The 15259-nt window shown below is 41.9% G+C and overlaps 2 protein-coding genes across 2 annotated transcripts; one reads left to right on the top strand and one right to left on the bottom strand.

The window, feature by feature from the left end:
* Positions 1–2000: 2000 nt before the first annotated feature.
* Positions 2001–9377, top strand: LOC108672588 (the record flags this gene model as incomplete). Its single annotated transcript, XM_018160286.2, is given in 6 exon segments — positions 2001–2342; positions 4841–4972; positions 5394–5539; positions 5880–5983; positions 6232–7964; positions 8828–9377. Coding segments are annotated over 6 exon segments (2391 nt in total). The 3' UTR covers positions 8951–9377.
* On the bottom strand, positions 8419–15086 carry LOC108672587 (tetratricopeptide repeat protein 8). The gene is given in 9 exon segments (XM_047885173.1): positions 8419–10339; positions 10666–10872; positions 10970–11141; positions 11364–11513; positions 12121–12272; positions 13290–13335; positions 13672–13884; positions 14092–14279; positions 14879–15086. Coding segments are annotated over 9 exon segments (1347 nt in total). The 5' UTR covers positions 14981–15086; the 3' UTR covers positions 8419–10222.
* Between the last annotated feature and the right edge of the window lie 173 nt (positions 15087–15259).

Below are 15259 nucleotides of genomic sequence, written 5' to 3'. Positions count from 1 at the left end.
GATGTAAAATGTTTAATTGTGGTGGTAATGGTACTAATGAAAATTGTGATGGTGAGCTGAAATTCGCAATGCGTCTGCACACCTTTCCCATCATATATTCAAAGTCCACGCTTACCAAAGACATCGAAAGAAAGATAGAAGCATGGAAAGTTTTTGCAGAAGAATTCAAAATGACTCCAGAAAAAAAAATTCAAAACATGGCATCAAAAACAAGAAAAGTATTTTTTACTTCTACGCTGTTCATCAGTTTCGCCAAAGAAAATGTCAGCCATAAGAATAACATGTCGTTCACTGAAGCGGCACACTTTTTTATATTCATGGCATGCTGTTCCTGAGGTTTTTACGCGATGATGCCTTTGCTGTAAGCCAAACAGATCCGTAGCTGACGAAGTAAAGAAGGTTAAATATACCTTAGTGTCGTCGTGAAGTGCGGTGTGTTGGACACTTCAGATTTTTGTAGTGCGCGTTATGCTTTTGGCCCTATTTAGCATACCAACCGTAGTGTTCCATGCCGCACTATGGCTTGTAGTGCGTAGTGCTACTTCATAGTGCTAGTGCCCTATTTAGCATACCAACCGTAGTGTTCCATGCCGCACTATGGCTTGTAGTGCGTAGTGCTACCTCAAAGTGCTAGTGCCCTATTTAGCATGCCAACCGTAGTGTTCCATGTCGCACTAGTACCGCACTACGGCTTGTAGTGCGTAGTGCTACTTCGTAGTGCTAGTGCCCCATTTAGCATACGGGCCAATAAACCGTTAAAATCTGTATTGATTGAAAGACTAGAATACAGGTGGTAAAATTGATTCAAACCGATTTCAATTGAATGTTTAGCGGTCAGACGAGATAATTTTTTTTTTTCTTTGAAGGCATCGTAACATTTTAATTCTCAGACCAAGAAAAATAATATGCTTTCATTAATGTGTTGCTTGCAGAGCAGAGACATTTCTACTGTAAAGGAGTATTATTAACCGTATTGATTTGTCAATACATAATAAATGAAAAGTTTTTAAAATGTTTATTTTACCCAAATTTGTGACAAAACAATGTAGTACATGTTCTATTTTTTTACGCTGTCGAATTTTTTATAATATGGATTGCCGTCATTGATTGGCCAGGCGGCTCCAATAGGACTCTCCCGCTCATCGACTCTATATAAACGTGTGCGTGAGTTGTTAGCCTTGCAGTCTCTCGCCTGGGACCTAAGTGGGTGTAGGGGAGTCGTTCTGTTCCGCGCTAAGTTATTTCGCAATCCATAAAAAATAAACATCGTACAATGGGAGTAATAAATTTTTTAGAAGGTGAACATAGGACAAGTTTTGATTAGTCAAATCTTAAGACTAAGAGGCTCGAACGAACTTACCGTGCAAATTTCTCCCATCAGAATCATATGAATTTACATTAACTACTAACCGACGTGGCACTCTAAGTAACTCGAAATAAGGTTAACATATATTAGGTTAACATAACTATCCTCCATCTTGCATGCTTTTGACCGAAACTGTGTGCCGTACAATCACTTAATCAAGCTACTACATTCATACATGTGATGATGGATGTCGGTGCAATTAGGCAATTTATGCTGGCCAAAATATGGCAATAATAGACGAAATATATATTTTTCGCAAGATTCAAAATATTATCTCTGGATATTTACGAACAGATGAATAAATCATTTCAGATTTCATCGCTAGAACACGTATTAGCAATATATTCCTTTAATTAGGCAAAATTTCCGATGAACTTATGCAATTCTATAATTATGTTTGTACCCAGCATAGAATAGAGTACGCAACGACTACGATTGATTCCATCTTATTGGTTGAGAGCTTTTATTTATTTGCAGAGCCCTGCTTCTATTTTAATAGCATTTAAATGGTATTTCACCAACATTTTTTATGTAAAGTATGAAGAGTTTAAAATAACTATCAAACTGAAGGTTTTTTTTAAAGAGATTTGTTAGCTTTAGAAATTTGGATTTACTTTAAAACATTAAGACATAGGTTCCTTTTTAAAAACGAGGGAACTTGAAACTAAAAAGTGTAGGTACCTTGCAGGGTACTGTTAATTGACATCAAGAATACCGAAATCGTGTGTGGTACCAACAAAGAAATAACTTGATTATCCGTCAGTAAACTTCTGTGAGTAATTGATAATTTACTGAACTTTGTGTGGTCGTAGAATTGAAAAAAATGTTGATGATAGGAGTTTTGTTTGCTTTGGTGGCTGTTGCCACAGGACACGGCCGCTTGCTCGACCCGCCTGCCAGAGGCACGATGTGGCGGCTGGGATTCCAAACACCTCCAGACTACAACGACCACGAACTCTTCTGTGGAGGTTTCCATGTATGTATTCTATGAACTATATCCTTTATCTTAATTAATACGTTTTGTATCAGCAAACACCCCTTATCGGAGGATCGTATAATGAGATTGAAGTGGATCTTGTAAATAGCATCTATATGAAAGAGGGCAAATTTAATCGCATTTATTAAAATATACAACCCACATTTGGCCCGTTACGACGAAACTTCTTGTATGGATAATATAATGCAACGAAATTTATCCAATTGGTGCAATTGCCTTATTTCAATTGGTTTTTATCGGCTATTTACCTATTGGACCTGAATTAATGGGTTCCACAGATGGTATCTTGTTGCCACGCGGTCTCCACGAACTAAAATCTTCAACCTATAATTGTTATAGAAGTTGCAGCCTGTAGCAGACATGTTCGTACGGCCAGCAGTTGCATCTTGTAGCCCAAGTTTATCTCCTCTCCCAAAATATCATTTAAATATTTTAAAGTCATCGACGGGCTTACCGCTTAGAAGCGGTCGTCCCGCAAATCGATTACGACCATTTCTTCCTATATTCTTCTGTCCGGATTACGACCTTTCTTCTATCATTTCTCTCTTCGAATTACGACCATTTCTTCCATTATTTCTCTCTACGGATTACGACCATTTCTTCTATTATTTTTCTCCCCGGTTACGAAACTTTCTTCCATTATTTTTCTCTCCGTATTACGACCCTTTCTTCCACTATTTTTCTCTCCGGATTACGACACTTTCTTCCATTATCTTCTGTAAGGATTACGACCCTTTCTTCTATTATTTCTCCGGATTACGAACCCTTTCTTCCGTTATTTGTCTGTCTGGATTATGTCACATTCTTCTATTATTTTTCTCGCCGGGTTACGACCCTCTCTTCCATTAATTATTCTTTCCGGATTTTCGCTTTTTCTTCCGTAATTTTTTCCTCGTGTGACGACCCTTTCTCCCGTTATTATTTCCTTTGGGATACTTTTCATTTTCCATGCGATCTTGCCACTAATTTCATCAGGCCATCCAGAGCAAAAAAAAAATCCCTTACAAGTTTCACATGCCAGAGATAAGAAGAAATATCTCTGACACGTGATATTAAACAATCCCGAGGCAACGCGACAGACAATGAAACAAATTATTTAAACTATTTGGAGCTCATCAAAAATAAATTGTTTATACTGAGGAAACTGAAGTAAGAGAATTAGAATAATTTTTAGAGTGGTCCAATCCTCACGTTTACCTGTTCATTAGAGCCATTATGAAACGATTTCTACTTCGTTTGCGAATTACAGACTTGTAGATATACCGACGTTACTTCTAGATATACCAACGTTACTTGTAGATAAACCGACGTTACTTCTAGGTATACCAACGTTACTTGTAGATAAACCGACGTTACTTCTAGATATACCGGCCGACGTTACTTCTAGATATACCAACGTTATTTGTAGATAAACAGACGTTACTTCTAGATATACTGACGTTACTTCTAGATATACCGACGTTACTTCCAGATATACCAACGTTACTTGTAGATAAACCGACGTTACTTCTAGGTATACCAACGTTACTTGTAGATAAACCGACGTTACTTCTAGATATACCGGCCGACGTTACTTCTAGATATACCAACGTTATTTGTAGATAAACAGACGTTACTTCTAGATATACTGACGTTACTTCTAGATATACCGACGTTACTTCCAGATATACCAACGTTACTTGTAGATAAACCGACGTTACTTCTAGGTATACCAACGTTACTTGTAGATAAACCGACGTTACTTCTAGATATACCGGCCGACGTTACTTCTAGATATACCAACGTTATTTGTAGATAAACAGACGTTACTTCTAGATATACTGACGTTACTTCTAGATATACCGACGTTACTTCCAGATATACCAACGTTACTTGTAGATAAACCGACGTTACTTCTAGGTATACCAACGTTACTTGTAGATAAACCGACGTTACTTCTAGATATACCGGCCGACGTTACTTCTAGATATACCAACGTTATTTGTAGATAAACAGACGTTACTTCTAGATATACTGACGTTACTTCTAGATATACCGACGTTACTTCCAGATATACCAACGTTACTTGTAGATAAACCGACGTTACTTCTAGGTATACCAACGTTACTTGTAGATAAACCGACGTTACTTCTAGATATACCGGCCGACGTTACTTCTAGATATACCAACGTTATTTGTAGATANAAGTATTCTAAATGGTATGTTATGCTAACCTCGAGGAAAATGAACTTTCTTCTTTATGTACCTCCATTACTCTTTTATTTTGCCTCAAAACTGCTCAATCGGTTCTGCCCCACACTGTACTTTCACTGTCGATTTCTGAGGCAGTTTGAGTCACGAATGCTTTTCCGAAAATGATACTGGCGGCCGGATGGCTGATGCTGCGCAGTTATTGTTGATAGTTTACAAAAGATAAATATTATTATTAAGGAAGAAAATTTCAAATTGTAACGTTTAAGAGATTTTTTCTTGTATAGCGGCAGTGGACGACGAACGGCGGCCGCTGTGGGGAGTGTGGGGACCCATGGGACTTGCCCCGCCCCCGTCCCCATGAGGCTGGAGGGGTCTTTGGGACCGGGACCCTCAGCAGAATCTACAGGCAGGGACAGGTGGGATGCGGGGTCTACGGGCAGGGATAGGTGGGGACGTGGGTTCTACCGGCAAGTATTGTAGGGTTCGTGGGGTCTACAGGCAGGGACAGGTAAGACAACGAGGTCCACATGCAGAGACAGATATATAGGGGCACGAGGTCCTCAGGCAGGGACAAGTGGACACGCGGGGTTTAAGTAGGCAGGGACATGTGGGGACGTACGGTCTACAGGCCAGGAATTATATTACATTTTGAAACCTTTCTACCATAATTTGTTCTAAAGCAATTAATTAAATTTTTTATTGTGAATCGGCTCGGCATTTATTTGGAAACGACAAATACCTAATAATCCACTTCTAGCATCATGGCTGTGAAAATGCATATTTAAAACTATTTTTTTTGTAAGTACTTCAGATCATAACGACGCATTGATTCAGCAGATAATCACAGCGGTTGTTCACTTGACGGCCAATCACTTCGGCTGGTTTGAGTTTCGGTTGTGTCCAACCAACAACCCAAACGAGTACGCGAAACAGAGCTGCCTCAACCAGAACATCCTCGAGCTGGCAGACTCTCCAGGCACAAGGTAGGAGTTGACACGCAAGCAAAATAAGCGGGCACACGCGAATTTTATGGATTTGAGAGATATTTACAATGAGCTAGAAGTTCTATGGGGTTTGTCATGGACCAATCTCAAGTACTGTTCCATTTCAGGTTTGTCATTGAGAACTAATCGCAACTGCTGTTACATTTCATGTTCGTCATTGTGGACCAATCGCAAGTGCTGTTCCATTTCAGGTTCGTCATTGACGACCAGTTGCAGATAATGCTGTTACATTGCAGGTTCGTCATTGGGATTGATCACATGTGTGGTTCCATTTCAGTTTCGTCATTGAAGACCAATCTCAGGTGCTGTTCTATTGCAGGTTCGTCATTGAGGACCAATCGCAGGTCCTGTTTCGCGTTCGCCTGAAGCTGCCTCGCGGCCTCAAGTGCTCGCACTGCGTGCTGCAATGGCACTACACTTCAGGTGACTGGTTCACTATATTGAATGCGTTTGAAGTTCACGTAAGATAATATTTCTTAGTGAACCTTTCAAAGTATCCGTAAAAATATGCTAATTTTTCTCTTCGTGCTTGAAAGTTGCGCACTTCTAAGTGCAATGATTTAACTAAAATCGTGCTAATCCCGTAATAATCGTCATTCATGCTTTGTGTGATTTTACTGAGTGCACAAGTTGTTTGTGCTTCTTGCATGTAATCTTCTTTTAAATCTCAGGCAACAACTGGGGCTTCTGCAAGGATGGAAATGATATGATGGGTTGCGGAAAGCAGGAAATTTTCCGAGGTTGCTCAGATGTTGCAATCTTCGATCAGAGCGACAGCACATACTACAAGCACTTGAACCTCACTAAGGACTTCGACTTTACCCCCATCATCAACTTGCAGGATGGAACATACATGCGCAAGCATCAGTCAGGCGAAGAAATCCTAGCAGTTAAAGGTCAACCCGCGCCCGAAAGTAATTCGGACGAAAATCAGAATGAAATCCTTGACAAAGAAAGTAGAGTCGAGAACGCAAAAGACGATCTCTCACAACTGGATGTGGATGGAGATGGCGTAATCAATATTGACGGAAACCTTCTAAGTTTGGACGCTCTGAAGAATCATCTTATGTCGAGCGGATTGCTCACCGAGAGCCCGGGCGCGAATTCACATAACGAACAAGAGGACTCCGAGCTGCAGTCAGGGTTCCAGGTTTCATCTTCAACCAGTAGATCTCGCAGTAAATTTCGAGCAGATCGTACGAAAGAAGACAAAAAGACTAATATAATAACGACTTCAAAGAAGCGACGTAATTACGCGACTCTGAATACTGACATTAAAACACAAAATTTGGGCAAGCCCAGTGACAGCGTGGACATTATTAATTCGGCATACATTTCTTCGAATACTTTCAGAAAGTCTGATCAGTCGTCACACTCTAAATACACAACAACGGAGCCACCCGTAGCGCCGGTACAATATGCCACAGAGTCGTCGAACATTGCAGAGTATACATTAGGTCCTGTTGTAGTTCATAGACCTGCCAGACCAAAGGCTGAGCATAGCGGCTTCAACGATTTTCCATCTGCTTCCTCCGAGAAGTCGAGTTACATGGACACTTCTTCAAGTCACTCAGTTTTAGCAAAGCCTTTCGTGCCAGAACCTGAAGATGTTTTACCAGAAATCTTGAGTCAGTTAACTTCACTGAAAGACTTCCCAATTCAGAAGCATACATCTTCCAACGACGCTGCGAATGCTCACTTCATTTCTACCACCGACCAGACACGCCTCCTCGAGGCGGTCAAGAGTATGTTTTCTGCATCGCAAGCTACAACTCCCAGTCCAGCGACACAGTTACACAGGATAGAGTCACAGGACAACACTGTATCAATCCCCAACATTATTGTCAGTCCTCAGTCAAACGAAATGGTTTCCTTTGGTTTCAGGAGGAAGCCAACCTCACCTGATGATCACACCTTTCCTGCTGGCATATTTTCAACAATAACCGAAACAGCTACCAAAAGTTCTCGTAAAGCCAAGCCAATGCCTCAAGCAAGGCAGAGTAGACCAAGAACTGCAACACCTCAAACTCTTCTAGATGTACAGGCTACCATCCGAACTCTGGCAGCCCAGACTCAGCTCTTCAGCAAACTAAATCCTGATGATAAATCAAGGGAACCCAAACCTCTCTCTTCCTTGTCGACCGATGAATCCATTGCCAGCCATACAGTTTGGAAGTCGAAACCTAAAAGCTCTTCGGTTAGAATGTCCAAAATAGAAACCTCGCCCGTCAGACATGAGAGACCGAACAGCCTCGTTACCAGAGCACCACTTACCGACCTGACACGCCACAGGGACCTGCCGGAACCTAACCTGTCGAGCGCTTCCCGAACGCCGTTCAGCGCCATCGCGTCGCAGGCGCTCTTCTCTCAAGTGCCCGACATGGCGGGAGCCATGGCCTTCCAGGTGAGAACTCGCATTACTCAACGTAATTGCAGACTTTCCTAGGAATATATTGATGATTGATATCACAGTAGAGTATTCATAAAATTATTTTGCGAAGTATCCTTCTTCAGTACATTGCTGATTTTTGAATGATGACGTTTCGCACTTACTAACGGGTTTCGTCTACGGAACAGATATTGTCAGAGATATTTACAATCGGCATGGGTGCTGCCAAAAGTGGCAGTTGTTGAACGAAGATTCCAGATTGAGACTCAGAGCTCCAGGATAGTTGAGGCTGTTAGTAAACGCTCTCTCAGATACGTAACTGTCATTCTTGCAGTTGTCCTGTGGCTTCAAGTCCACCCAGCGTGGACACCCGGTAAAGAAGCTCTCTCAGAGTACAGAGAGAGACTTCGGACATATTGTCTGTAGGCAAAAGTTGAAGACTTAAGGGATTAATGAAGACGGCATCTTTGTTGTTTTAAATGTTTATTGCGAATTACACAAGATAACTACTTAGCTTACCACGATTTCCTGCCAATTATGAGAGCACATATTGATATATTTACTTGTCGAAACGTATCGATTACAAGCGGAATCAAATAACGATGCGTGTGACGAATGCTCGGCGTCTGATTTTGCATGTTGCACTTATCGAAGTTTTCCTCCAAAAGTTCAATAATTCAAGAAAACTTTAAAGAATTTTTTTTTTTGCAAGTACTAATGTGAATACCATAAGTTACAACGCCGCAAAACACTTTTTAAAGTTTCCTTTAGCTGCTTGACCCTTTCACGAATGCCTGGTGGCATCCATGTGAACGTTAAGAGTTTTTAAACTAAAGAAAACTTGTCAAATTGAATATCAAGGGACAATATCCTCACAGGTTCCGCTGTCGAAACTACGCGACACGGCGACGCTGGATCGTCTGCTGGAGCTGAAGATGTCGCTGCTGCCGGAGGACGAGCGGCAAGCTCATCTTGACCCAGTGTTATTGATCATCATGTGAAGTGACTTGTGATTTACTATGCATTTATATTACTTCTAGTTGTTGAGTGTACATTTCGAGTGACTCTTTTACATCTGACGCACGTTTGTTCATGGTATATAACTGGAATTTTTTAATATTGGTTTATCTTATATTATTATATCACAGATGATGGGATGAAATTTCCGCTCATATTTCTCTCCCATTTTATTAAAAATCGATAGTCAGAAGATACGTAAACTGGCAGTGATTTATTTTTCAAATTGACGAATGTATTAATTCTTTTTACGTTTTATTAAATTTGTATTATCAACCCAGATTTCTGATGCATATGCGTGACGATTTATGTTAAGTGTTTGCTTCGCATTGAATACAGAATGACAGCATTTGTACAGTTTGTTATTTGAATTTTGTATGGTGTTAGAAGAGTGAACTAATAAAAATGTTAAGAAAAACTAACAAAGAAATTGATATGAAACCCTCCACGTTGTTTAGAATTTTATTAAAATCAAGTTCTTGATTAAAGAAAAATCTTTCACAGTGTTCAGAGTTCCGCAAAATTTAATCTTATTCCACATTCTGACAACCACACCAATGAGTTGGCGCCGCCCCCGGCCACCGCCGACTGTGGCGTTGGCAGGCCTGATTGCAGATGTAATGAGCAACGGGAAGGTGTCACCGCACCGCAGACTTTGAAGAGTAATTTGGGTTTCGATGCCACCTCACGTTCCGGGTGCGTCTAAATAAGTGGTTAATAAATAGCATCGCAGGGTCTGGAATGTTGTGAGGAGGACCAGGCGTTGTTGTTGATTAGCATAGCGAGGGTACGGTGAGGGTGATTAGCGCGGGGCGTTGTTTTACGAAGAGGGCAGAGCAACAGAGTCTGGAAGTAGACCCTGAGGCGCTGGAGTAGGACAGGGCTACAAGGTCTGGAAGTGGACCCTGAGGTGCTGGAGGAGGGCAGGGCTACAAGGTCTGGAGGTGGACCCTGAGGCTCTGGAGTATGACAGGGCTACAAGGTCTGGATGTGGACCCTGAGGTGGTGGAGGAGGGCAGGGCTACAAGGTCTGGAGGAGAGCAGGGCTACAAGGTCTGGAAAGTGGACCCTGAGGCGCAGGAGTAGGACAGGGCTACAAGGTCTGGATGTGGACCCTGAGGTGGTTGAGGAGGGCAGGGCTACAAGGTCTGGAAGTGGACCCTGAGGCGCTGGAGTAGGACAGGGCTACAAGGTCTGGATGTGGACCCTGAGGTGGTGGAGGAGGGCAGGGCTACAAGGTCTGGAAGAGGGCAGGGCTACAAGGTCTGAAAGTGGACCTTGAGGCGCTGGAGGAGTTCTTTGGAGTCGACGTGTTCGGGGAAGATGGCTAGTGCCCTCTGGACTATCACGTAGCTCGCCTGGAGGTCTCCCAACTGCCAAAACAAGTAAAGTGTTATCTCACTTACATGACAGACATGGAGTAGTATTGAGCTAAGTAATAATTTCAATGCAACATTGGCTTCTCGGCCGTCGTACAAACACTAAAAATGACAGCCGACGACAAAATATTGCACATACCGGTTGTGGATAGTGTAAAATACCGCTATCCCCCTTCCGATACAAACCAAAACTTCCGCCATTGTGCCAAGAAGAAACCCAATTAAGTGAGATATGTAAAAACTACAATCATTGCATTATTAATGAACAGTCACGGCTTTGAACAATTGGAATACAGACCAAATACTAAATAAATTATTACCGAGTCAGACAAACTAGCGTGGTTGTAAAGTGGTTGGAATAGATGCGGTCCGAGCGACGATGACGTCATGAAGAATGCTCTGGCAGTTTCGAGGTTGCCACGTCTATGTTCCAACACGCCTAAGTTGTTGTACGCTTCTGCGTGGTCGTTGTTGGACACGAGTGCCAGACGGAAACATTGGTAGGAAAGATTTATGTCACCCAATCCCTGAAAAAATATTATATATAAAATCAGACATTTTTCTGGACATGTTGAAAATATATTGTTTAAAATTTTTATTAGATAACAAAAGGATCACACTCACCAGAGCGACGTGGCCAAGGTTGTACCACACGTCAGCTACGCTCTCGTCGGTGGCGAGTCCAATGGCTCGCTCGAAGCAGTTAAGTGTCATGTCATACTGCTGAGCATAGAAGCAGCACAGGCCCAGGTTGTTGAAGATCTCGCAGTTGTATATGCCCATCTGCAGCAGTCGTCTGGATAGCAGTACACAAGCGAGATACAAGAAAGTTTTACAAGAAAATACCTGCAGAACAAAACTATCAGTAGTTCTACAGTACACCCACCCCTCGACGTTAAGGTCTTTTTGGCAACTCAATTGCTGCTCCAGATTGCATATCATTAGCAGCTCAACAGACAAGTTATTATAACTTAGTTCAGGCTAATCAGAAATGAGTTATGACAGCATTTTTTCACACCTGTAGAACCTGAGGGCGAGCTCAGGCTGGTCCGAGTAGAAGTGGTTGGTTGCTATACATGCTATTGCTTCAATGTTTGTGGAGTCGCTGTTGAGGACATCTTTGTAGTAGGTGACCGCCATGGGCAGGTCGTTGAGGCCTTCATGGATCCTAACGCATAGGAAACAATCAGGTTTTAGCACTCAACTCCAATTACCGGCCTAGAGCCGCACTATCAAAAATTATTAGGAGTTCGTAACTACGTCTGTCAATCACTGACGGCTTTTGTAGCTAAACCAACCAAATACAGACGAGAAAGCGGCCGCCGCGTGTACCTATAGATTACGATTTTATGGCTACTCACACGAATAACATCAAAAATTATATGCAAAAAATTTCTATAGATATTCATTGGATTTGTGGAGTGCAGTTAATTAAAGAACACGCGGTGTTGAGGAGTATTTTATCCGGTTTCGGTAATCGGTACGAAAATATCTTCAGGAAACAAATCTAGATAACAAATATATATAATGAACTTTATTTATATTATAAATAATCTGCTGAAAACAATAAACTAATAATGTAATCATACCAAATTACTAGCGTCCGGCATTTTAGCCGACAGGTAAATAGTGAAAAATCGTGCTCGCCCAGGTAAACTGCGTCTTTAAGTCAGTTCAGAAGTGGTGCGGAATGAAGCACTTTAACAATATATATGCCTCGTAGATATAGGCATTGTTCAACACTGTGTGGCCTAATGGAATCAATGGACTCAGACCTGGCAATGGCAGTGGTGAGGAAGACCTCCTGCGGGAAGTGGAGTAGACCGTTGCTGTAGACCTCGAGGGCAGTGATGGGCTGGTCTAGCCTCACGTAGACCCGCCCCAGCAGGAGGTACGTGGTGATGTGCTCTTGTTGCGCTATTGATGACTGCCGAAATAATGTATAATTATAAAAGATTCGATTTCAATCAAATCTTCTGCGCGAATTGAGCTCAGAAAATAGTTCAGACAATCACAAGCTTGAACATTAATTTCCATTTTCTCATAGTAACTTGAATCATTTCTATGAGTGAAAATATATTCGAAGATTATTTAAACATGGATAAATAGTTTTCACGCATCCGCCTCATGAAAAAGATGTTTTATTGACTAAGAATATTATAAGACAGAACAATGATTCTACTATTTTAGTCGTAAATAACAGTTGGCACAGCAGTTACGAGACCCTAAACTGCTTCTCAGCGTCGCTGTAAAGCCCCAGTTTCAATTGGCTCTAAATAACAGTTGGCACATCAGTTACGGGACCTTAAACTGCTTCTCAGCGTCTGTGTAAAGCCCCAGTTTATATTGGCTCTAAATAACAGTTGACACAGCAGTTACGGGACCTTAAACTGCTTCTCAGCGTCGCTGTAAAGCCCCAGTTTATATTGGCTCTAAATAACAGTTGACACAGCAGTTACGGGACCTTAAACTGCTTCTCAGCGTCGCTGTAAAGCCCCAGTTTATATTGGCTCTAAATAACAGTTGACACAGCAGTTACGGGACCTTAAACTGCTTCTCAGCGTCGCTGTAAAGCCCCAGTTTATATTGGCTCTAAATAACAGTTGACACAGCAGTTACGGGACCTTAAACTGCTTCTCAGCGTCGCTGTAAAGCCCCAGTTTATATTGGCTCTAAATAACAGTTGACACAGCAGTTACGGGACCTTAAACTGCTTCTCAGCGTCGCTGTAAAGCCCCAGTTTATATTGGCTCTAAATAACAGTTGACACAGCAGTTACGGGACCTTAAACTGCTTCTCAGCGTCGCTGTAAAGCCCCAGTTTATATTGGCTCTAAATAACAGTTGACACAGCAGTTACGGGACCTTAAACTGCTTCTCAGCGTCGCTGTAAAGCCCCAGTTTATATTGGCTCTAAATAACAGTTGACACAGCAGTTACGGGACCTTAAACTGCTTCTCAGCGTCGCTGTAAAGCCCCAGTTTATATTGGCTCTAAATAACAGTTGACACAGCAGTTACGGGACCTTAAACTGCTTCTCAGCGTCGCTGTAAAGCCCCNCCTGTCTCTTATACACATCTAGATGTGTATAAGAGACAGGGTCTGGACCGTAGAGAGTACCATCATACCGATGGCAGCAGACAGGGTCTGGACCGTAGAGAGTACCATCATACCGATGGCAGCAGACACGGGTCTGGACCGTAGAGAGTACCATCATACCAGTCCATGATACCAGTCCATTATACCAGTCCATTATACCAGTCCATCATACCAGTCCATCATACCAGTCCATCATACCATGCAGTCCATCATACCAGTCCACCATACCATACCATCATACCAGTCCATCATACACGGGTCTGGGTCCAGACACGGGTCTGGACCTTAGAGAGAACCATCATACCAGTGGCAGCAGACACAGGTCTTGCTGTATGCGCCGTCCGTGGGGTCTTCAGCGCCTGGTCGATGGTCCCTGGCCGGCCGCCCTGCGTGCCTGGCCTCAACACTCCGGTCAGCGGACGACCACCCTGGGTGCTGGGCCTGTTCCCACAAGACCATCACAATGGGTGTTAGTGAGAGTTAAAATTAATGATATGTTACAGCATGTTTTTAGCTTTAAAATTTACTCCATTCTCTTTTTGAATGAGTTAATAAAGTTAATTGCAGCAGTTCCATTGAATAAAGAATAGTGTTGAAGAATGATAAGAGCTATCAAAAACATTCATCTCAGAGATTTATTATTTGTACCGTACAGCCTGCGACGGCCCCTGGCCTGCTGTAGACGGAGGAGCCGTTCGCAGAGACGTCCCAGGACGGGCGACGGTGGCGATGCTGTTGTCATCCATGAGGGCGTCGGCCAGGACCTCTTCTTCGCCCTCGACTTCGTCAACCCAAACTTGCTCCGTCAACGCACGCATTTTCAACGACCAAGGGGCCTGAGATGGGAAAATAATTTTTAAGTTGAGTTGATATATCTAGAATAGTCTGCCATGCAAAATTTTCCCGCTCTACCTACGTATCGTCATTTTCCGGCAGATGAGTGTGCTTGTAAAAAAAAACAGAATATGCATTCCTTGAGGTTTACTACACTTCTTTTGCTAATGCTGTAACATTTTCATAGAATGGCGTGTTATATGATGTGGGCTAAATTCTTATATATTTAAGGTGTAGCACAGAAGCAGTGGGTTGAGGAGTGGTTATAGGCTTATCTTTATTTTAGCTCAAAATTTGGGGGCAAAAGAATGCTCTTTCTAAGTGAATTGAATATATATATATATATTAATTTGAGTTAAATATTTTATAAGCAGAGAGTTATGGGCTCTAAACCTACATCAAGTCGTGAAAACTCTTGCCAAAATCGGCGACAAGATAATACAGATTAATGACGTAGCCACCATAAAATTATAATCATGTAAAAACGCTACATGTATTTTTGGCGGTCTAATCTGTAAATTTGTTCACATAACATTACATTTTGTCCATTAATCTGAAAATTGAAATAATCTAGGAATATATGCTTAAATCCACGACCCACCTGATCATAGGGGTTTCTAGCCAATAAATTGGTACATATTTCTATGCACCTGTCAAATTTACGTTTCCTGAAGCATGTGAGAGCAAGGTATAGTGGATCCATGCTCGCTCAGGTCATGAAGTTAAAACAATTCCCAAGTAATTTCGCTATTCGAGTTTGTATTCCAAAGTTGCCATGGCAACAAGCATTTAGACCAGCAATTCTTATAAAAAAAAAAGAGAACATCGAGCATTGTCTCATGAAACTCTCTAATGTACTCGGAGCAGACTGAATCTATGATTGAGTTTTCAAGCAAATTGAAAACCACAAGGAGAGGTTAATTGATAATAAATTTTGTTTATGTCGATTTCCGTTCACTACATTCATTGATGACGTGGTATT

The sequence above is a fragment of the Hyalella azteca genome, unplaced genomic scaffold, assembly GCF_000764305.2.
Source record: "Hyalella azteca isolate HAZT.00-mixed unplaced genomic scaffold, Hazt_2.0.2 contig17195, whole genome shotgun sequence".
Taxonomy (NCBI): Eukaryota; Metazoa; Arthropoda; class Malacostraca; order Amphipoda; family Hyalellidae; genus Hyalella; species Hyalella azteca.
Note: the sequence above shows the minus strand (reverse complement) of the source record. Positions and strands in the feature narration are given on the sequence as shown.